Source organism: Solanum dulcamara, chromosome 7 (assembly GCF_947179165.1).
Source record: "Solanum dulcamara chromosome 7, daSolDulc1.2, whole genome shotgun sequence".
NCBI classification, from domain to species: Eukaryota; Viridiplantae; Streptophyta; class Magnoliopsida; order Solanales; family Solanaceae; genus Solanum; species Solanum dulcamara.
The window spans coordinates 14,669,101-14,693,180 of record NC_077243.1 but is presented as its reverse complement, the minus strand read 5'-3'; the positions used below and the strand labels follow the sequence as shown (position 1 = coordinate 14,693,180).

General features: G+C 34.4%; 2 protein-coding genes across 5 annotated transcripts; one reads left to right on the top strand and one right to left on the bottom strand.

Annotated features, from left to right (window-relative positions):
• Positions 1-5,456: 5,456 nt before the first annotated feature.
• On the top strand, positions 5,457-19,636 carry LOC129893863 (uncharacterized). Of its 2 annotated transcripts, none has more exons than XM_055969284.1 (20): positions 5,457-5,795; positions 6,011-6,136; positions 6,310-6,477; positions 6,561-6,644; positions 6,842-6,892; positions 7,707-7,763; positions 7,985-8,067; positions 9,806-9,929; positions 9,999-10,058; positions 10,789-11,028; positions 11,893-11,976; positions 12,067-12,214; positions 13,224-13,351; positions 15,374-15,421; positions 15,558-15,688; positions 15,769-15,851; positions 17,089-17,192; positions 17,398-17,468; positions 18,311-18,609; positions 18,737-19,636. In XM_055969284.1, exons 1-20 carry the CDS (start codon positions 5,526-5,528, stop codon positions 18,889-18,891), a joined length of 2,514 nt encoding a protein of 837 aa, XP_055825259.1. In that variant the 5' UTR covers positions 5,457-5,525; the 3' UTR covers positions 18,892-19,636. The 2 variants fall into 2 exon arrangements, with proteins under 2 accessions (XP_055825259.1, XP_055825258.1); XM_055969283.1 differs by having other exon boundaries at positions 18,734-19,636.
• A 308-nt stretch (positions 19,637-19,944) lies between these two features.
• LOC129895727 (uncharacterized) lies at positions 19,945-23,376 on the bottom strand. 3 transcript variants are annotated; one of them, XM_055971482.1, is made up of 3 exons: positions 22,707-22,794; positions 20,851-21,137; positions 19,945-20,755 (listed from the first exon to the last, which is right to left on the bottom strand). In XM_055971482.1, the coding sequence occupies exons 2-3, from the start codon at positions 21,010-21,012 to the stop codon at positions 20,216-20,218; spliced, it is 702 nt and encodes a 233-aa protein (XP_055827457.1). In that variant the 5' UTR covers positions 21,013-21,137; positions 22,707-22,794; the 3' UTR covers positions 19,945-20,215. The 3 variants fall into 3 exon arrangements, with proteins under 3 accessions (XP_055827457.1, XP_055827458.1, XP_055827456.1); XM_055971483.1 differs by lacking the exon at positions 19,945-20,755 and adding an exon at positions 23,008-23,376 and having other exon boundaries at positions 21,028-21,137; positions 22,707-22,913; XM_055971481.1 differs by lacking the exons at positions 19,945-20,755; positions 20,851-21,137 and adding an exon at positions 23,008-23,376 and having other exon boundaries at positions 22,366-22,913.
• Positions 23,377-24,080: the final 704 nt, after the last annotated feature.

Here is a 24,080-nt window from a genome sequence, read left to right as displayed (position 1 = left end):
TCCTATATCTTTGTTCTCCTCTTAATCTTTTATTTGTTCTGTTGCCAATTTAATTTACAACAAAAAGAATAATTTCAACAGCAGTGTACGAAAACAAGACAAATCAAAAATGACAGCAACATACACTATTACACTAAAATGTTAATTGTTATCTTGACTCGCAGGTAAATTTACGACCTCGAAAGTCGTTTACGTTATCTTATCTTTTTTGTTTAGTCGTGCAGATTCTCCCACAAGTAAAATGAGGAGAGGCACCACTGAGATAATGATATGTATAAATGACATTTCCAAACTGCAAGTCTACTTGATTTAAATTTCGAAAAAAATCTAAAATGTCTTTGAGCTATTGAAAATGGTATTAAAATATATTTTATTCATTTATTGGGCTTAAAATGCCCTTGACATTCACCTTTAGGTCCAAAAATATTTTTTTTTAATGAAAAATGGCATTTTAGACCCAACAGAAGGATGAAAGACATTTTTGTACCATTCTCAATAGTTCAAGGGCATTTTAGGTTCTTTTCCGTAATTAAAATTCTGTTAAATAAATTTTGATTTATAATTAATTTTAAATAATTAAATTATAACCAATAGATGACTGACACGTGTTTAAAAAAATTATTCAAATTATTAAATTAAAATTCTGTTAAATAAATTTTAATTTATAATTAATTTGAAATAATTAAATTGTAACCAATGGATGGCCACCACGTGTTTAAAAAAATTATTTAATTAAAATTCTTTTAAATAAATTTTGATTTATAATTAATTTTAAATAATTAAATTGTAACTAATAGATGGCCGCCACGTGTTTAAAAAAAATTATTCAAATTAATTAATTAAAATTATGTTAAATAAATTTTAATTAATAATTAATTTTAAATGATTAAATTGTAATAATAGATGGCCGCCACGTGTTTAAAAAAAATTATTCAAATTAATTAATTAAAATTATGTTAAATAAATTTTAATTAATAATTAATTTTAAATGATTAAATTGTAATAATAGATGACCGCCACGTGTTTAAAAAATTATTCAAATTATTTAATTAAAATTCTGTTAAATAAATTTTGATTTATAATTAATTTTAAATAATTAAATTATAACCAATAGATGAATGCCACGTGTTTAAAAAAATTATTCAAATTATTTAATTAAAATCCTGTTAAAAGGGCTTAAATTGCCTCGAACTATTCAAAATGGTACAAAAATGTCACTCATCCATTTATTGGAACTAAAATGCCTTTTTCTATTAAAGAAAATGTCATTTTTGGACCAAGAGGTGGATGTCAAGGTCATTTTAGACCCAATAGATGGATGAAGACATTTTTATACCATTTCAAATAGTTCAAGAGCATTTTAGATCCTTTTCCGTTTAAATTTGAATATGTTGAACTATTTCATCTTGTTTCGAAAGTAGATTTTTAATTTTATTTGTTAGTTTTATTCTCTTTATCTCATTTAATGTGGTATTCTTTGACTTGACATAATATTTTTTAAAAAAGATTCTTAAAGCTAAAATACTCCCCTATTCATTTTTACTTGTCATTGTTTGACTTGTCACACCTTTTTAAAAAATAATTATTTATCATACTATCTCTATTAACTGATGTTTCTTAGGTCTTGAAAAATGATTTTGAGAATAATATTTAATTTCAAGGGTAAAACATGAATTTTTTTTATCTTTTCTTGATATGTCAAAAGTGATGACAAGTAAGAATGAACGGATGAAGTATATTATTTATTTCTAAATCAATTTTCACGACCTAATACTAAACATTATTAATATGAATATTATGGCAAGATATTCATATCAAACATTATTTCTTAAGGGACGAATACAGTCCAAAGTTGACTGGTAAAACTGAGCGAAAGAATAACAAACTTCATATATTAATTTTATTTTTTAAAAGAAAAAATAACATTATTACACATGTAAGGGAAAAAATCAAATTCTCGCCAATAAAGTGAAAGCTCAAAAAGTCAACTAGTTAAGCTACTTCGGATATCGATTAGAGCTGTCAAAATGAGTTTGGCTCGTGAAGCCGGCCCAATCCAACCCTTGAATTAAGTGGGGTTGGGCTAAATTTTTTCAGCCCATTTAGGAACGAGACTTTTTAGCCGAGCCTTATTTGGTCCGCCGGCCTCATAGGATTAACTTGCGAGCCTCAGAGGCTAGCCCATGGCTCGTGAATTTTAAAAATATTTTAAGTAGTGTTTTTATTTTGTCAAATTTTCAACAACTAGGCAATTAAAGTTATTATAATTTTGAATCTTTGACCTCTTTTACTTTTGTGTTTATGCCTAATTTTTCGTTTCTCTTTTCTTGTCTAGTTTATGGAAAAAATGATCATGTAATGTATGTTGTTTTGATGAATCATATGAATGTTGACTGTTGTATCTTTGCTTATTCTGTTATTTTGTAAGTATTTCACTAAAGTATGTGCAACTCATGGGCATGTGAATTTTTGACGTAATGGTATTGTGTTCATCAATGTTCGATAGTATTTTTAAGAGGTCAATGTTGTCCATCTTTTATTGAAGGGCCAACTCCGTTCCAACTCGTGGCCCGCTTAGGGCTGGGTTGGACTGCTATTTTATAGGTCTTTTAGTTAAAAGAGTCAGTCCGTCCTAGTCTATTTAACTCGCTAGCCTTTTAGAATTGAGTTGGATTAGATTGGGCAAAGCCATTTTAACAACTCCAATATCGATGTTCAAACATTTGAAAAGAGAAAGAGAGAAGGAAATTGAGGGGAAGTGAACGGATGGCTAATAAGGACACTACATTTGCGTTTGGATATGCAATTTCGTAACATGATTTAAAATTATGATTTTAAATCAATGATTGGATATGTGATGTGAAGTCATTATTTCACACCTCAAATTCTCAAAAAAAAAATATGATTTGGGATTCCAAGTCATCATTTCAAAAAAATTTAAATATAAAACTTGGCTCATAATTTATATTTTATAAAACACAAATCCATCATTTAAAATTTTGCAAAAAAAAATCCTCATGCTCGGTGTGAAGAGATTATCCGTACCACATAAAAAAGATTATATTAAAAAATAACTAGTTAATTCTATTATTGATTAGTGTATCTTTATAAAATTATGTGTATTATAAAGTTTGTAATCCCAACTATTTATTTATAAAAAGGACTTATCAATCCGGCGCGTCGAAATATTCCGATATCTTATTTATAAATTATGATTTTAATCAATTGATAAAATTGTGTAAGAATTGAAATTTTTTGATAGTTTTTACAATTTGTAATGTTTTCATGTTTAAGAAAAAAAATTACGACTTTAGAACTTCAAATTACATATCCAAACAAGACTTTAATTTCATATCAATTTGATTTTACATCATAATTTCATATCGCATTACGAGCTAATCATATTTAACTTAATTTCAGAACTATGAAATTTCCAACAGGACTGTTAAACGTTGTTATCATAAAATTCTGAACTATGCATTTTCCAACAGAACTGTTAAACGTTGTCATCATTTTTGCCACACTGGGCAAATTATCATTTCATTTCATAATATATATATATATATATATGATACACGACAGAGATCATCGAGAGCAGGTTTTCAACATTTTGCTAGTGGCCATATTACGCCGAAACTGAAAAGCCAACTGCCAGCCGGCCGGCCGGCCGGCCCTGATGCTAATTAATTTATATACTGTAAGTTTTAGATGGTTCTAAAATTAAAAGATAAATTATAGAGTACTAAATATTTGACTCAATTGCAGATATCCTTCGTGTAGTTTAAAAGTAAACACTAACGTCATTTATATTATGGAAATTCTACACAAACATATTGACTTAGTTATAAATACATCTTGTGTATTTAAAAATTTAACATTCACACCTTCTATACTATAAAAATCTCTACACAAATATAATGTGTTTGTTATAAATAAACTTTTTCTTTTTTACAAAATGAAAGTTGTCTAAGCACGAAGCCAAACAAGACTAGATTTTAGTCTAACTCATTGATTAACAATTAAGAGAGTTAATGAATTTAATTAGTATCAAAATATCCCTTTCAGTTAAAAGTTAAGAAATCAACAAGAAGAAGAAAATATTGAATCTAATTAGGCTAATTTAGTGCTATACCAAAACTTCTTAATAAAATATCTTGAAAACTATATGAATATCGAATTAGGTATCAATGAGTGAATTAGTGTTTTACTACAACTTTCATGCTCGACAAAAAGATTTTTTTGTTTTAATTCGACTTAAAAGGCTAATCAGGTGTCATTATCTTAATAAAAATAATAACTTGATCCTTGTATATTAAAAAAAACCTTTAGACCCATATACTATGAAAATCTTACATAAATAAAATATGTATTCTCTATACCAATGAAAGCCTTGACATATATAATGATATTGTTGGTGAAAATTACAAAATTATAAATTACAATTGAAAAAATAAAATGAAGAAAATAAAATCTTCAAGTTGAGGCGTGGATATCTCGCTCTCTTTAAAGAGATTCAAGCCTACTGCAGCAAATTTTTTCATCGGTCCAGCAATAGTCCTCTTGACTTGTCCCCTCCAGGATACAACATCCTTATCACAAAATGTAACTCAACAAACTCTGAACAAGAGTTGAGTCTAAAGCTCCACAAAAAGAACACCCCTCTTCAACTAATAAGAACTCTCTTTTTGACTAACTTTTATGCACTCTATATTTTCTTATGTGTCTCCAAAAAAAACAAAGGAAGACCATCTGTATTTATAGGTGAGGAAGGCTTCCTAGCAATGAATAGAAAAATAATGATGAAATAAATAGAGAAGATAAATGGCTTAGAGGTTACATATGTTACACAAACTAATAGCGCTAATGTCCATATTTGACCACCAACTAAAGATGATAAATAAAGGCATAAACTGCCGTTGGTGTGCAATTATAACATAAGCCACTAATGCAAAGAGAATAAAGATGGCATTTGGTGCCATCAACGGACAATTGTTAAGGCAATTACTCTCAAAGTTGCCAACTGACAAAAAACAAATCACAATGTGGCAATGCAATTTAATAAAATATTAAAATGCCACACTAACAGATATTATCTCCTATTATTTTAAAAAGAAAATATTGAAAACCCTTATTGTATAATGGATATTCAGCACTAAAATAAACGATCATCCAACTAAATAGAAAAATCAAAGCAGAGAAATAAAATGCAAATAAAAATAAAAACGAATACTTTAAATAAGAAAATATTTAATATGTTGACTAGATGGCTTGATCATGTAGTATGTCCGACTCCATAGGGCTTGTCTGAACATGATTTCAAATCATAATTGAAATCATGTTTATTTGATGGGTTTAAAAATGATATGGGCCGTGGGCCTAACCCACGATCTTCAAGGCCCAATTTCTGTGTCTTCGAGTGAAACCATCAAGTCTATCTGATTTCGCGCAATCTCTCTCTCTCCACCATTGGTGCTTTTGCTACTTCCTCTGCAAATCATCAATTCGAATTATCCATTTTCAAATGCATGATGCTCCTTTCAGTCTCACTTCTTCCCAATTCATCATCGTCATTATCCACTGTAGCATTTGCTTTCCCTAAAGTTCACAGTGTTTTCAGGCAGTCCATTCGATTTAAGGTCCATGCCTTCCTGAATAAACCACTGGACTCGAGCTCTGGACCGGCCTTTAATGAACCATCGGTAATTCTAGACAGTCTCAGGGTCCTCGAATGGGAAAAATTATGCGATTCTGTCGCTACCTTCGCCGGTACTTCCTTAGGCAAAGAAGCTCTCAAGGTTAACTTCCCGTGTACTTTCCTTTTGCATTTTCCCCTCTGTTTGCTTGAAGAATTAACTAATTACTTTAGCTACTTCGTGTATAAATTGAATGTATATATGTGTGATTTTGTGTATGTGAATGCTTTCTGTATATGCTTATGTGTATCGTATATGTGTACGCATGTATATTTATATGTATATAGAGGATTCTCAAAGGAATTGTTGTGGTGCAGGAACAACTGGGGTATTTGAATCAAACATTTGAAGAGAGTCTCGGACTCTTAGAGGAAACTAATGCGGCTGTGGAGATGAATAAGTATGGTGCCATGGTGGACTTTAACGGCATTGATATTGAGCTGGTAGGTCCTTAACTTCGTTCATTGATCCTGTGGTGTACTGGTTTTGTTTGAAACTTTAATTTGTTTCTTTGTAAATCGAAATGAACAATGTGGGGAAACTCATTGTAGTTCAAGTTCCTGCATTAATTTTGAATGTTGCAGAATGATGATGTCTGTTTTCCCTATTGTTGAAGGTCAAAACTGCCATAAAAGTTGCACGCCGAGGTTTTCCTGTCAGTGGGGCTGAAGCATTGAACGTTGTAGCATTACTGGAGTTTGTGGAAATGTTGCAGTCAAATGTCAAAGCTGCAATCAAGCAAGATGCAGAATGGTATCAGCGCTTTATGCCTCTCACAGAAATGGTAATATAATTTTGGTAACAATGAACCTTTCAACAATTATATATGGTGCGTTTGTCTCCTATTATTTTCTATATTTAATGCAGATTATGGAGCTAACCATAAGCAGATCACTAGTGAGGTTCATACAACAACTAGTTGATGAAGATGGTTCAGTCAAGGATTCTGCGGTCTGTCCTCATTTTTGATGAACAGCTTTTATATTTCTGCAGTTTTAACTTTTCTTTTAAGCTTATCAGAGGTCGTAACAGAAGTCACTTCCTTGATATTTTGTTCTGCATCTTCTGTCACACATGCATTGACTCTGTTGTTTGCTGTGGTTATATTTGACTTTATTAGTCTTAGTTGTATTTCTTTATGGTTGTAGAGCTCTGCGTTGAAACAATCTCGTGATCAAGTTCGCCTTCTTGAAAGAAAGGTATAGTTCATTCATCCTTCTAATTGACTGTACTTCAGCAAATTTTGTGGTCGTTACCTTGCATAAACTTCTTCCCCGTAGAAAATATTTGCTTTGGAAAATATCTTCTATATAAAATTCATAATTTTGCTTTAGCCAGTGTATATTTATGCTCTTTTCCTTCATCTGTTATGCGTCTGTTCATAGGTGTGATTGCTTTGGTCGGAGTAAATTTTAAAATCAAAGGCTAGTTTATAACTATATTATCATGTTATGCACTTATAAAACGATGGGCGTAATACTGTTCTGTTGTTAAATTCTTTAAATGTTACGAAAGAAAGTAAGTAAATCATGTGGTTGCATGTCTGAGCTGATAGCCTTAACATTCAACAGACAATGGAGACAATGGAGGTCGTAAATCCATTTTACCAACAACCTGTAGGTTTTAACCAAGGCATAGACCTTTTCATATCTAGAATCTCCTTATTCCTGTTTGAATTGTTATCAAATTCATCTCTTTATGAGAAAATTAATACTTCCTAGGTTTGATCTATTGGTCTCTGGGTATGTAATAGGCACGGTAATAAAGTTTGGTTGGCCTTTGGCACGAAAACTTCTAGAAAATGATACAAGGAGTGCAGGAATTATCTATTTGGATATCTTTAATAAAAGCAGCACTTCTTACAAATGTCAGGAACCATTTCCTCTTTGTTGTATTTCTGTTAGGGGAATTCCCACATTGCTGACTGGGTGTAAATTGACCGTTCTTTTGATGTGTCCTGCACCGACACTCTATACTTGGACATTAACACATTGCATTCTCTTGTATCTTCAGTTATACCAGTTGATGGAAAGCATAATCAGGAATGGCATGGAAGCAGCATCTTCTATGGTAATCCGTCCTTTGTCCTATTCATTCATTTCCAACTGTACAACCTTAAGTCACTTTGATAACCAAATAGTTTTCCACATTTTAATTAAGAAACTTAAGCTCTGAATGTGGTAATGAAATAAAACAATTTCTCTACCTGAGAGTGAGACCTTAACAATTGGAGGAGGGTGTACCTTTGTGGCTTTATCATAGCACCTCATGAACTTGATATTTTTACTCAGGAAGTGAGTGAAATTGATGGCAGATGGTGCATTAGATCCGCATTTAATCAGCGAACGAGCTTTGAGGGGCTACTGTTATCCAGGTGTGTTAATATCATAAAATTTCCTACTTATTGGGGCTTATGTAAATAAATCTGTATAATGTTTGTACATTTTGTTTTTATGTCATTTTCTGTCCCCATCTCGAAAGCTCTATATAGGTAGGAACTTGCTAAGCAGAAGTTTGTGACATCATAAATGAGGAAATGACATAAGCAAAGAATTACAGCTTTGAGTAAATTCCACAATTTATGAGAACTTGTCAGAAGCTCTGCTGCTGAAATTGAGTTTGAATTGTTCATTTCCTTCCTGGAATTCCACAGTTATCTGGCTTAGTCTACTTTTGTGGTTGATTTTTTGAAAAATAAAAAGAGGTGCTTATAAACATGACTTCTCAAAACCCTCTGATATCGCATTATCAGATTGACCAATTCAAAAATAGTTCTAATTTTCTGAGCTACTGTTTGATAGCTTGTAAGATTTTGTTGTCCAAAACCATATAAATCCCTTTTACAAGTTGAAGACGAACAATTAGGCAACTCTTGGAATGACATTCAATTAGCTATATAAAATCTGATCATGTTAGAAAAAAGTTCACAAATTTGATTGTCGTAGGTTCTCCACAAGTGCACCAAAAATAGCATGATATTTCCCATAGGGGATGCACTACTACTCTTTCAAGATCTATTTCTTCCACTCCTAATAGTTGTAGGTTTACTTTTTTTTTCTTTCAAAAGGTAAGTACTATTGATGTAGGAAAAGGATAAAAAAGGACCTCATAACCTCATTGATGTAGAAAAAAAAAAAGCAGCGCTAAAAAAGTGATGTGATTATATCCAAAATTGTCGCAGGATTACTTTCCGTAAGATATGACCCTTGGGCCTAACTCAACCCCAAAAGATAGCTTGTGAGGGAGAATTCCACAACTCTATATAACAAGACTACTAGCCCTTTTCCCAATTATGTGGGACTCTAACACCCCCCCAGCCCAAGCTCAAACCGTCAAGGAGCGTGGACAATATAACATGGGGGCCCAAGGGAGGACTTGGCTCTGATACCATGCAAGATACTACCTTAACTCTACCCCAAAAACTAACTCATGAAGGCAGGATTGTCCCGGTCTATATAAGGAAACAACTAGTCCATTGCCCAACTAATGTGGGACTCTAATCCACTCTAACATTCCAAGCCTCATCTCTCCTTTTGCTATGTCTCTTGTCCAGCTCCAGAAAGGGTTATTCACATTGCCAGGCATATCCAAGTGAATTCCCCTTGAATTAAGAATCATATTCTGCCGTCTTAATGCTATTTCAAACTACCACGTCTCCCCTGTTTGGATACTCGGCAAGCACCAGCTAGTGTGTTGAGACTTCCTTTCCTCAAAATTGTATGCATAGCTTGCAATGCTCTTGTCTGCTCCAAGAAGGTTGATACTTGGTGCTGTAGACTCCCAAAGAACCCCTTTTCAGAAGTCCGATCTTTCCTTTTAAAGAACGATTCACAATTCATTTCATTGGAGAGTTCTCCATTTCTAGCGGCCTTTCTTCTCCCGTCTCATTCTCCTGGCAAGTTGGTTACATTATTGCATATATGTAAATACATGTATTTCACTTATTCAAAACAAAACAAGCCATTTCTCCCCTTAGATAAGCCTAATATTATACAAGTTTCGTGAAAAAAAACATACTGCTAGATCACCATGGATAAGCTTGGCATTATTCAGGTCATTTATGCTTCACCTAGTATTATTCATCATCTCTGAATGGTGATAGTCAATTTCAGTGCTTCAGGTACTGGAAGTGTTGTCGAACCTCTCTCAGCAGTTCCATTGAATGATGCACTCCAGCAAGCCAAGGCATCTGTGTCAAAGGCTGAGGCTGATGTGCTCCTGAAGATAACACAGAAGGTTTGTTTTAACTTATGCTCCCCCGTGTTGTCTTACGTGGAAATTAACCAGTTTTTAATTTCTACGCAGATGCAAGAAGAAATTGATTACATAGAAAGCATTTTCAGCATGATGGTTAGGCTAGACGTGGTAGGTTCTATTACTTTAAATTATAACTTTCTTGTACCTCTAATTATATCTATTCTAATTATGTTTTCTTCAAATATCAGTATGTTATTTAAAAGACAGGATCCATATGTTTATTTTTACAATATATGATACCCAAAATGAGCTTCACTTTGGTGGGAGATAGATTTTGAATTGGGTTTATAAGGCTCTGGATCCTACACTACTAGCAATTTCAGCTCAAGTGTTTTTGTTAAGCGTGAATGAGATCTAGTTGGGTGAAGAAGTATGGAATACTATGAATTGTTTCAGTGGCTAGCGTTGGGGCTCCCAACAATGATCCTGTTATACCGTACTGATTGGAGTACTAATTTTTGGAGCAGATATGCTATGCCAATTGTGACTGTTGCCATTTCTTTATAAAAATGTCATAATATGACTGCTAACATCTGAATAATTAGAAGTTCCTACAAATATTTATCGTTCTGCTTTCTTTTTCAAAAAACTATTTGTTGTTCCGCTTTGGTCATAGGTTAGCTGTTTCTCCAACCAAGAGTCTTAACAATTTCAAAATTTGTTAGACATTGCCGTTTGAGGCCTACTCTAATTTAATGCACTGATCTATTATGTCAAGTAGAACATTGTTCACAAATTGACCACTTACTGGGATTCATTTGATGTCATGTATATGAAGTGTTTATTTCATTTTGTTACTGATGCTGTTCATTTTTCATTGTCATTCCCATATCCACAGATCAACGCGAGAGCACGATACGGTCTTGCATTTGGAGGTGCTTGTCCAGATTTATTTTTGCAAGAACAGGATAGCTTTGTAGATACTGATGCTTCATTGGATGCAAGAACCTCAGTGGCATTACATCCCACACGGAAGAAATGGACAGTGTATCTGCCAAAAGCTTATCATCCTTTATTACTTCAAAAGCATCAGCAGGCTCTACAGAATGCCCTGAAAGATGTCAAGAACGCTAATGCGGTAAAGTCACTCTCCATATCACATGCAGATGGAACACAGAAAGCTGTTAGATTCGCCTAGCATTTCAAAGGCTCTCTCTTATAGCCCGTCTTTGAAATAAGGATAGATTGCTACATAATCTGGTGGGTATTTGCAACAGGCAATCTCTCTCCTGCCTTTGAGTTGGAAGCTAAAAGAGTGCCGAAACTATAGCTGAGTTCCATGAAATATATAAAGATTTTCTATTAAAAAATTCAATAATTTATCATCATTGCTTTTGTGCTGTTGGAGCTCTTTTTGGATTTAATTCGTTACTTGTTTGAGTGGTTAAGATCTAGTAAGATTGTGTTGTTAGTCTTTCCTCTTTTTCATTTTGTAACCTTTGCAAAAGGTTTTGTGGATTTCATTTACATGGTCAGCTCATATGCATGGAAGCTGAATTACTACTATGTATGGGTCGGGCATGGTTTTGGATTCTTTAAGGATGGGATATGGCTTTTTAGTAAGCCTGTTCCACTTCCATATCTATTCCAATTATTATCTTATAGAGCCACCATACTACCTTCCTTGACCAGTTAATGCAACCTGTGAAGTCGATAATGTCTGAGGGTGAGATTCTGGTGAGTGGCCAGTGGATTTCAGTGTGATTTTTTTTTGTACTCCTCTTCGTTTTATTCTAGTGATGCCATGGTGATGCGTCATAACAGCTGCTAGATGTCATGCAATGTTTGAATAGCCTTTCTTCTCTATTCTATCAGATGCCTTCTCCGTTTGTTATATTCTCACAACAATTTTATGGATTCTCATCATCGTGATAACTTTGGGGTGATATGCACCTAGTTGAATTACTTTGACTTTACTCAAAGTTCAGTTGGTCTTTTGTAGGAAATTAGGAGGAGGAAGCAGCAGGGAGAAAATTTTACTTTGAGAAAAGAAACCATTGTGAATTTACAGTCCTTGGAAGCAAAGGTAATTTTTTGAACGTGATCGCTGAATTTGATGGTTTATGCAAAATTTCCATTGTAAATGAATGAGGTACTTTTAACCTGTTAACTTCAGGTTGCTAAGTTGAAAGAGGAACCACCTGTTCCTGTTGACATATATGTTGCTCACAACACTCGAGTTTTGGTTGTAACTGGTCCAAATACTGGGGGTAAAACCATTTGCTTGAAGACTGTGGGTTTGGCTGCGTTGATGGCGAAATCCGGTCAGCAAAAGTACCATGTATTTATATATTATACTTTGTTCATCAAGTCAACTCAGAAAATGAAAACTTTCGTTGTACCTCAATATATCTACTAGACATTATATAATAAAACATCAAAAGTCATCAGTTACCAGTATCCTATACAAAGAGGTAATTGAGAACCTATCAAAAACAGAAAAGAGAGGTAGTTTTTAACTTTCCCAAGGTAAGTTTCAACTGATTTTCCAAGTTATTACTTTCCTTTTTTTACTCAATGCAGGTAAACTTTACCCCCTCAGGCTAGTTAACAGCCAATTTGATTTCTTTTAGATCGGGGAATAGTCATGCAAGACCAATCTTGTCCAACTCTGAAACATGGTTAAATTTGTTTTCTTCTGTTACTACTCTTGCTGTCAGGGGCGGACCCAGCATGTATCCAGGGGGTTCATCCGAACCCCCTTCGGCGAAAAATTATACTATTTTTATACATGGTTAAAATATTTTTTTATGTATAAATAGTAGATGTCGAACCCCCTTCGACTAGTTCGTGTGTCTACCTTTTTAGATTTTGAACCCCCTTATTAAAAATCCTGGTTCCGCCACTGCTTGCTGTCATAATTTATTCCCTTGTTTTATTTTGCTCTCTTCAACAGGATCATCAGTATAGCCAACCTAAACTGGGGTAAAAAATTGTATCCATACCTGACATCCACGTCCATCTTCGTTTCTATGCCTTGATATTATCCTATTGTTGAATTAGGATTTCCGCCAAATGATTATTGTCAATTTTTCCTGGTCATGTTTCTCGTTCCTCCATAAATCATATGCTACTTGTACAAACACAATCTCATCCTCCATTTAGATTTGCAACTTCACAAGTTTTTTAAAAACTTTTTTTATAAAGATGGTGTCCAAGCCAACTAACACGCCTCGACCTTTCCACTAGATACATGCATCCTCCCAGTAGTACTTATATTTGTGTAATCTTATATTGAAGTGCATAACTTTTAATGTCAGACTAGATTTGCAGGTCTTTATGTGTTAGCATCAGAGTCAGTGAAGATCCCTTGGTTTGATTTTGTATTTGCTGATATTGGTGATGAACAGTCCTTATCCCAATCACTGTCTACCTTCTCGGGGCATCTGAAACAAATTAGTGTAAGTTAAAGAAGTTCTCTCTTAAATTTCTTGTCTTTTTTACTAGCCTGACATATGATGTTTCCAAGTAGATTTGTCACTTCTTACATTTCCTTGACATTGAGCATTCGGATTTATAATCAAGAAATTATCTAGATTATAATATAAAGGCCCTTGTTTAATTTAAATATCGACCACCATCCTGGTATATGATTCCTCTAGTGTAGGATCTATATTGCAGATCTCCAGGAGTAAAGCACATAAATTGTAATAATGCGAAGGAAGTGGAAGCATCAGCTTAAGTACACGTGTTACATTACATCAACCTGCTATATGTTATCATGGAACTTTTTGTCAAATTAAGGGGGAGAGAGGAAGGATTTATTTTTATTTGTTTGAACCTCAATTAATTGTTCATTACAGACAGTCTCAAGTGTGGATAACTGAGGAGGCTTCTGTAGTATGTAGACTTTTGTCAAATTCGCTTTTGAACATGAATGGAGAAATTAAACTTTCGCTTGTGTGCTAAATTTCATATGGTCTGTAAGGTGCTATATGAAAGAAACTTGAGAGGCTAAGTTGTTATCAAGTGAAGAAAAGGGGACGAAAGACATTTTAGGTATTGAAGATAAAATTATACCAAGAAGTAGCATAATAGGCCTTCCGGGTCAATTACTGATGATGACAGACAGTTAATATTGCTAGCCATAGGATGGTGTAATTGGAGCAAAGCCAAAAAAATTTAGGATCAATATGCACTAAACTATTCCATATGTGAATACTATACCTTCTATATTACATTGATTATGGCAGAGATGTTTAGTATTTTGGAAGCAAAAGATTTTGACATGATGAATCTGCTGATTTAAGAGCCAGAATTGACAATGTAGAAAGTGAAGACCTAGTCAAGATAGTACTCGTGGAAGGTAGATTCATATTTGAAATGGTAAGAGCTTAATCAAGGTGTTTTAGTCCACCTATTGAAAAAAGGGATGTTACAGAAATGAATAGGAAGAGCCAAAGAGGAGGGTCCAAAGTTACAGCAGATATAACTGTACTCCCATCTGTTTTGAATTTCCCTTACCTAATTCAATATTTTGAGTTTCAAGTTGATTAAACTTGTCATCATTTCCAATATGGTGGTTCAAAGACACCTCTTTTTTTTAAGAAAAAGAACACTTTACTAAGTTATAAATGATCAAACTATTAATATCAGAATTCAAAATATTGAAAGGTGTTTGATAACTTAGGGGCATGTAGTCCGTGAAAGGCATCTAGATTGAATGAACTAGGACAAAAGGTGAAAACTTTAAGTAATAACTTCTGCTAAAAAGTGAATCCCTGGATAGAGCTGCCAGAGAAAACAGATTATACGTTGATGCCATAAAGAAGATAATGCTTGGCTGACTGGCATGTGATATTTAAGTTGTAACCATGCAGATTCGAATTGCCTAAGCATTCTGTATTGCTATTGGGTATACTTACTGAATTAGTTGGTATAGTTATAAGATACTTAATGTTATGATAAGTTGTTTCTGCTTCCTAAGAATTCTTTAGCATCTGGCACATCAGGCCTGTTGTACAGGCTATCAGCTACCTTGATGGACTGATTTAGCGGATTTGGCTCATCAGTACTTCAATGGTTTTATGAAGCGCTAGATCCTTGTCCAATATTAGGTTATTTGTTGTCCATGATGCTTGATGATTTTGCAAGTATTTTCAGGAAATGCTCAACTCCCTTTTCGAATTCTCTATTGGCTTTTCTTTTCCTAAGATCTTCCTTTTCCCAAGGTCAATATTCAAACTAACCTTATAAATTTTTGAGGTTGAATGTTGTAAAATGTAGCATAAGCTTATTGTTACCATTCTTGATCAAAGACAAATCCAATTCAGTGCATTTATCAATTAGTTGAACTCTTAAATGTGTCTCTAATGATATCATTGACAATTATTTTCCAGCTACAGTTAATGTCTATGGTTTTAAGGTGTTCCTTTAAGATCCAAATACAGAAATTTAATATGATTTCTTGTCCAAATATGCAGAAAATCCGGTCTCACTCAACAGACATGTCACTTGTGCTATTAGATGAAGTATGTACTTCAGCAGTTGTTCATTTGTTCTTCCAGAGACACATCCATATTGTTGCTATGAACAAGTGAAATTATGCATGACATGAATGGACATTTTCCTTCATAAAGACCATAGGGTGTATTCTTCATCTTGTAGGTAGGGGCAGGGACAAATCCTCTAGAAGGAGCTGCACTTGGGATGTCATTACTGGAATCTTTTGCAGAATCTGGGAGTTTGTTGACTATTGCTACAACACATCATGGAGAACTTAAAACCCTTAAATACAGGTGCTCAATTCTAAGATGGAACTTTTATATGAGACAAGACTTTCTTCTCTAACATCATGGTGCTACAATGTACTTGACAGCAATCATGCCTTTGAAAATGCTTGTATGGAGTTCGATGAAATGAAGTTGAAACCAACTTATAGGATTCTTTGGGGAATACCAGGTTGTCCTTGTATCCATGTGGTAGTTTCTTGATAAGCTTGGAGTTTCTTATGTGATAGGATGTCATGTTACTTCTTGTGGCAAAAGGAAAAGAAGAAATGATACTTCTTTCTTGGGCTTAAAAAGAAAAAATGATACCACTTTATTCCCAGGTCAAAAATATTGCAGGGCACAATCTCAATGTCACTGTTAAGAAGTGCCACATCGGTAGAGGGATGGGAAATTGGTCTCCTTATATAGACTTGGACAAACTCCCCTCATGAGCTAGCTTTTGGGGTTGAGTTAGGCCCAGGTACCATCTTTACATGGTATCAGAGCCAGGCCCATCCTAATTTGTTGTTCACTGATGTTTGGGCCCCATTTACAAGTGTTCACGCTCCAGTTGAGATCTGAGCGAGCGGGTGACTGTTAAGAAGTCCCACATCGGTAGAGGGATGGGAAATTGGTCTCCTTATATGGATTTGGACAAACCTCCCCTCATGAGCTAGCTTTTGGGGTTGAGTTAGGCCCACATGCCATATTTTTACAGTTACAAAATATTCTTGAAATGCAGTTTCCCTATTTATTAAACTTCTCATGACCTTTACACTTTAAATCATTACTAGATATTCCTCAGATAACCTGTTTTCAGCTCATCATAGAGATAATACCAAGTAAAACCATGGTATAGCCCATATCAATTTGTACACTATGATTTAGTTAATCACCATGAGTTTGGGAATTGCACAATTCTGTAAAAAGTGCATGCTGTCTATGATAAGTTGTTTATTCTGGTTGAAGTGTTGCATTATCAGATATGTAAATGTTCAATCTGTCTTCAAAACTGGATCTACTTAGTAGTTGCAGAGTCAAGAGATTTCTTGTTTCACCGTTATTTTTTCATTGTTTCTTGGGCTCTAGCATATGTGTTTAAAATTTCTTCTTATGCAGTTTCCACATCTGCATAATTCAAATTAATAGATATTTGAACCGGGACTGGGTTAAGCAGATGTACTCCCCATCCGGTTACCTTGCTATGTGACCGGGCAAAAGGGGCTGAGGTCCAATGACGAGAAATCAAGGATAATTGCGTATTATATTATCAATTGACAAATTTTGGAGTTTTTTTTCTCTATTCATGGCACAATTCAAAACTTACTATAGATAGTTTTCGATGCGTTGATGTCGTATTATCATTAGGTGATTGTGTCATTGATTTTTTGGTAGTATCTCTGATTTTCAGACTTCTCCAACTGCAGGACGATCAAATGCAATCAATATAGCTGAAAGGCTCGGGATACCTGAGATCATTGTGCACAAGGCTCGTGAACTCTATGGAGCTGCTAGTGCAGAAATCAATGAGGTACTTGCATATGATACCGTTAACTTAGGTATTCAGGATGTTGATACTTGTAATTGAAAGAGTTTTCAGGACGGTCAAACACAGCAATAAGTCGTTATCATATTCGTGCATCTGAACATGCACGAATCTGTTTTCTTTGGCACTTTGATTTTGTATTGACTAGCAGGTGCTTTTCTCAGACTTTTTGTTAACTTTTTTAATGCAGGTTATACTTGACATGGAGAGATTTAAGCAGAACTTTCACGAGCAAGTTCATGAGTCACAACGTCTTCTTAAGTGAGGATCCTGTGCTTACCTTAGCTGATTCCATATACACTCAGTAATCACCAAAATAGATCTATCCTCCCTTACCAGTAGTTTTGGTCGTTGAAACTGTTTCAAGATTGATTTTGTTCCATTATAGATCTCAATCTTCTCTCCGCTGATAAGTGTTTAGTAAAAGGATCTGATTTAACCAAATAAGAAGCAACAAGTTAAAAATGGAAATAAATAACTGCGCTCTATGGCTCTCTGATACCTCATCCTAGTTATTGAGATAGGCTAATACTAGTTAGCCTCAACCTGAACCTAAGAAGCTAGAGTGAAAGAGAGTGGTGTATGAATAGAAAAGAAAGGGAAGTTATGGGGTAGTAGACGGTAACTTAAATAGGGTAACTACAGTAACTCAGTAACTTAAACAGGGTAACTACAGTAACTCTCACCTGCAAAATCAGGGAAATAGTGACAAAAGTCTGGCTGGTCTGTGCTTATCAAAATAAAATCTGGCTGGTTTGCAGAACCAGAGAGCAAATCATGGAAGTTATGGTGGTGGGAGTAGTAGTAGTTGGAATGTTCAGACCAGTGGCACATCTGGTGGCTGTTTGATGGAAAAGCTTTCAAGTTGAACTTGACTTATGATCTATGTTAGATATGCTGATGGTGGCTGGAAAATTTTGTGAAAACAGTTCTAATCAATACTATTACCAGAAATGCTCTTCATAAAAGAAATTACCAGAAGATTTCACATTGCATTTCTTTAGGGATTGTTTTTCCCTTGGCAGCCTTTTGCTCTTTTTTCTTGCAGTAAACGATCAAAAATCTCACGTCATGTATATTTGTTCTCTGCCTATTTGTTTTAGGCTCACTAAAGGTCTCCATCACAAGTTGCTTATTGCCAGAAAAAATGTGAAAGAGCACAGCATTAATCAAAGATGCAGAAAGGTACAAGAAATATCTGAGGCAGCAGCGGTAGCACGATCTTCCATTCAAAGGAGAGCACGACAATATCGTGCAAATTCTAGTCAACCATCCCAGAAAATATTGGAAAGTAATGGACACACATCAACTATGAAGAGTGAAGCTAAAGAGGAAAAAAGTGAAATTTCAGAAGTAACTCCTGCTGTGTATTCAGCCAGTACATCCAGGCGGCCTGTTTCAGGTGACATAATTTCTTTTATGTGATGATCATTATTGCTTGTCTTTGCTAGCATCTATTATATTTTCTTATTTTACATTGATCAAATATCCACTCTTGTTGGTAATGATCTGTTTTGCCTATGCAGCAGAGAGGAGGAAACTTCCCAATGTTGGTGATTCGATCCATGTTCCTTCACTTAACAAGCAAGCTTTAGTCCTGAAAGTCGATCCTTCTAGAGAAGAGCTATTAGTACAAGCTGGCAACATGAAGCTCAAGCTTAAGTTAGCAGATGTATTGACCTGAAAGGTGCCTGTGTCAGGTAGGTTTTTCATATCTCCGTCCTGCAGTGAGAAGTGTCCTTGGGTGTCTGGGATTGCCATTTGAAACCGCTTTTTGCCACCTGCAATTGGTATGACGGAACAGTTAAACTTGCTAAACGCGGAGTACAAATGGTTGATTGGTATATTTCCTTAACTATCACATTTTAGTAATAGATTAATGTAATAGACTCGGGACATACTGGATAGCCTGAGCATATATCCAGTTACCCAGGATGCATCTCATACTATTTGAGTAGGTACTTTTACAACTGAGATCTAGCTTGCACATAAGGAAATGTACTCAGTTTTCAGCTGCACCATTTTCACGATGTTTTGGTGTTTTAAAGGGATGCCTTGAGGAGAAGGTTCCATCAGAAAATATGCCCAATGTTTAGCAAGCAAGCAATAATTTTCAGTGAAGAGCATGGTGTCACATGCAGGGCAGTGTGTCAGGCCAAATATGACTGTTCTTTGAGGTTGCTCTGCGGGCGATGCTAGAGTTATGGGGAACTTTTGATTGCTCCTCGTTCAGATGTACTTGTATTTATTTGAACTTGGCGGCTTTGATTAAGTCAACTACTAGATTCTGGATGACATCAGTTTATTTGAACTAGGTGCCCTAGTAGCCTTGGTTGGGGTGTACTTATTACTCTAGTAACTTCATTGTGTACAAAAACGTACAGATTTTATACTTTATTAAATGAAATTTAGATCTAGCTAATTAATTAGTCGCTCTTCCCTATTTCCACCTTTAATATTCGGACTGCAGCCTAAGAGTGTAAAGTCCTCACATGCAATGCCTTCGGTTTTTTTAGGTTCATGTACCCAAGTGCCTGATATACGAGTACGACTGCCATTATTAGGATTTAGGGTTGCGGCCCACCAGGCAAAACAAATTTTAAAGATAAAGAGGGCAAGTTTATGCCCTCTGCCCTGCATCATGTTTCCATAATATGGGATTTGTAGCACACATTATATTCATGGTTCTGCCATTACATCAATAAACATGGAATGCAGAGGCAACGTTGTTAACTGTAGTACAGAAGAGATGAACCATGATTGAGAAATTCAGTCTTATTCTTCTCCACAACAATAGTTCTTAAAAGAACAGAACATAACCGAAGCACATTATTGAATATGCATTACAAGATTCAACTTGGATTGAATCTAAACTGTTCTCACGCTCTCTACTTCTACAAGCTAATAGTACACCCCACCCGCATTTATAGGATCATGCTAAATAATATGATTTGACATGAAGACACCTAAAGCCAACAGTACCTAAACTTGCTGCCCGCAAGTTGTCTTCAAGCAGTCTGGTGGGTGTTTTCATCAGTTGGTGCAACCCATCCAAAATCAGAACTAACATCCAGGAAATAAAGCATGACAACCAGGAAAATGCAGCAGAGAAACATAGGAATAGGTCCAAAGATCCACAAAAACAGGGGAAACGAAAAATAAAATGCACGTAGTCCAAGTGACCAGAAATAGCTGCCTCTATTCACTGTCCTCCCCACGTACTCCGCTGTCGCACAATGCCTTGAAGAATCCAATTTCTTGTAGGGCACATTGATGAGTATGCTAGCATGACTATAATACCTGATCGATTGCACATTAAACAAAAACGCCACCATAAAACATACCAATATGGAGAAAAACTTAATTGACAAGCAAAACTCGCTCTTGTCACCGTAAACATGAAAACCAACTGAACGACCACTACTTCCGCCCGTCATTAAGATGGCTATGAGTGAACTGAGCATAATAGCTGTAGATGCTAATAGGGTTGACGCCATTATGTTGTTCCTTAACGTTTGTACTGCTAGAACTCCATTATTCGACGATTCCTGTAACATTCATTGATTAATATAAAAATTAGTCCTAACTCCTAATAAATACATTGTGAAATAAAGAAGGGAGAATTGAAGACAAATTAATTAACCTCCATTCTACCAAGAACCCATAAGCGACGGTTGATTGAATTGATGCCAATGACGGTGTGATTTGGGTGTTTAAGAATGCGCTGAAGAAGCCATAGGTGATAAGCAAGCATGATGAGTAGGCCTAATGGTACCAACACGTAATCCAGAATTTCTTTCTCCATTTTGAAATTAAGGGTCAAAACTCCAAATGTGTAAATAAGTGTTATTGGGTCTATAAATTCTACTGCTCCCCACTCTCCGGCTTTAAAGGCAGGGAGAAGGGAAGTTCGGTGGTGCCTCGTAATCCCTGTAAAAATAAAAGACATCATCAGCTAATTGTATATTTTTATTGGCTAAATACATCCTTAGACTCTTAAATAATTTCTTTACTAAATTTCATTTAGATACTTAAATTATGATTTGTATTAGATAAATATCAATTACTTTCGATTCAAATTTTAAAAAAACTTTTGCTTACGTTATTAAGTGTATATTAAATAGTTAAGTTAAACCATATAAAATATATCATCATTTTTAACGATAACATCAACCTCAATTGAGACAAACATAAGATTTTAGAGCTTATTGAAACTAATGTGTACAATCAACATATTTTAAGTGGTTAACTTGTATACGTAATGATCACTTGAGCGCTCATACAAAAAAATGTCTAAAATTTGAACCAAAAATATCTAATATGAACACTTTATAATGTACACGTTTAGATCCTTAATTGAAACAAACTCTAATTCAAATGTATAAATACAATTTATTAACAAAATTAAATGATTATGATGTATTAAAGCCTATTTGTTTCCTGGAAAAAAAAAGTATAGTAGATGTAAATCATGTGTACGAAATGAATATTAGAGGCTAAAATGAAGTCCGCACAATTCGTAGGTGATTATAAGAAAAATATTGCAAGTGATCAGATAATTTCCTTCCATATTTTCATAATGCTGTCAAAATGACTAAAAGGTTAGAATATTAATTAGTTCAATTACGAGTTGGATAATATGTTGTATTCATAAAACCCGCTCAAAAAAAAAAAACACTTTCGAGTCGAAAATGAGTAAATCAAAACCCCAACAGCATCAGCTTTTACAAAAGTTTTTATAGATTGTGATTGACGAATACATGATCATTCATATTCAAACAAAGAATCTAATTTAATTCTAACAATAATGACAAGATTAAGATAATATCCGTCACTCAACTGATTTGCTATTTGCCATTGTCGTCGTGCCAGCCAAAGCAATTTTTTCTTCTTCTTTTTAATCTAAAGTGTAAAGTTTTAATATATTCTTTTTTAAAAAAAATAAAAATTAACTAATAGCGTTAATCGAAAAGGATATTAACTATATTATGTTTATTTAATTTCCCTAATGAGTGTCGGGTTCGAGTCTAATCGATATGGGTACCGAAGAGGGGGAAAAAAATAAAAATACAGCATAATACTGAAATATAATAAAATTGAGATAATTTTAGAAATCAAGCAGTTTAATTCAACTTAGATTGAATCTAAACTGCTCTCTCCCTAGGCAGTCTGCTGCGGAGTCTTTTCATCAGTTGGTGTAACCCACCCAAAATCATAACTAACATCCAAGAAATAAAGCATGGAAACCAGGAAAACACAGGAGAGGAACATAGGTATAGGACCAAAGATCCACAAAAATAGAGGAAACGAAAAATAAAAGGCACGCAATCCAAGTGACCAGAAATAGCTGCCTCTATTCACCGTCCTCCCTACATACGCCGCCGTAACACAATGTCTCGAAGAATCCAATTCCTTGTAAGGCACGTTGATGAGTATGCTAGCGTGACTGTAGTATCTGATCGATTGCACATTAAACAAAAACGCCACCATAAAACATACCAATATGGAAAAAAACTTAATTGACAAGCAAAGCTCCGTCCGATCTCCGTAGATATGAGTACTGATAGAACGGCCGCTCTTGCTTCCACCGGTCATTAAAACAGCGATGAGAGAACTGAGCATAATCGCCGTAGATGCTAAAAGCGTTGAAGCCATTATGTTGTTCCTTAGCGTCTGTACCGCTAGAACTCCATTTTTCGACGGGTCCTGTTACATTCATCGATTGCATGCAACAATTATTGGATTTAATTAAAATTAGCTATGAAATTTGTCACGACAGAATCGGAAAATTAAGAGTCACCTCCATCATAGCGCGAACCCAGAATTGACGATTGATGGAATTGATGCCGATGACAGTATGGGAAGGGTGTTTAAGGATGCGATGAAGAAGCCATACGTGATAAGCAATCATGAAGAGGAGGCCTACTGGTACCAACACATAATCCAAAACTTGTTTCTCCATTTCAATTTGTATCTCAAAACTGCAAAAGTGAATGTATTTTGGGGAAAATTGGTGTAATCTGATTTTACACAGCTTATCTCATGCCCTTAAATGCAGGAAGAAGGAGAGTCCAATTGTGACACGAGTCCTTCCTCCGGTCGAGTAGTTCGCTGGTCAACCGGTGCCTCCTAATTCGACCAAAAATAATTAATGAGATGAAAATTTTACTACCCTATCTTTCAAATATAACAAATGCAGTATTTAAAAAATGAATAGTATTGATCTCCTCTGGTCTATTTAAATGAATTGCTCACATTTAGTTTTAAATTCGAGATAATTACTGTGATTTTTTTTTCATATCTACCCTTTAGATTTTTAACTACTCTACAATTTTTTCTAAAAAATAGTTTAGAAATAATGAAAAGGATAATAGGTGAAAGTAACATTTAATTTTGTTCTTAAATATGGAATAGAGAGACAATAAGAATAAATAGATATAAAATATAAATTATTTCTTAGTTTTTAAAATTAAACAAGTAAAAATAAATATTTGTTTTTAATACAATGAAGAAAAACAGTAGAAAAGAGACGAAGGGCTAAGAAAATTGTAGAATATTTTTATTTTTAATAAAATATTGATATAATTCGGGATGAAACCTCCTATTTATTAAAGAAGAAAACTAGAAAAGTGTTGTTTTTTTAGTAGAGGCTAGATCCAACTATAGAAAAATAGACATGTATAATTTAGTCATCATCTACAAGGTCCTGAGAAAAGAACAAAAAGTATATTCTTGGATCTCTATTTTACGTACATGCCGAGTCAGATATGATTGAAGGGTTTATTCGAAATTCATCGATAAAATTTATATTTTTATGAATAATTTATATTTTAATTTATTTTTAAATTTATTTATTTATATTTTAAATTTTTT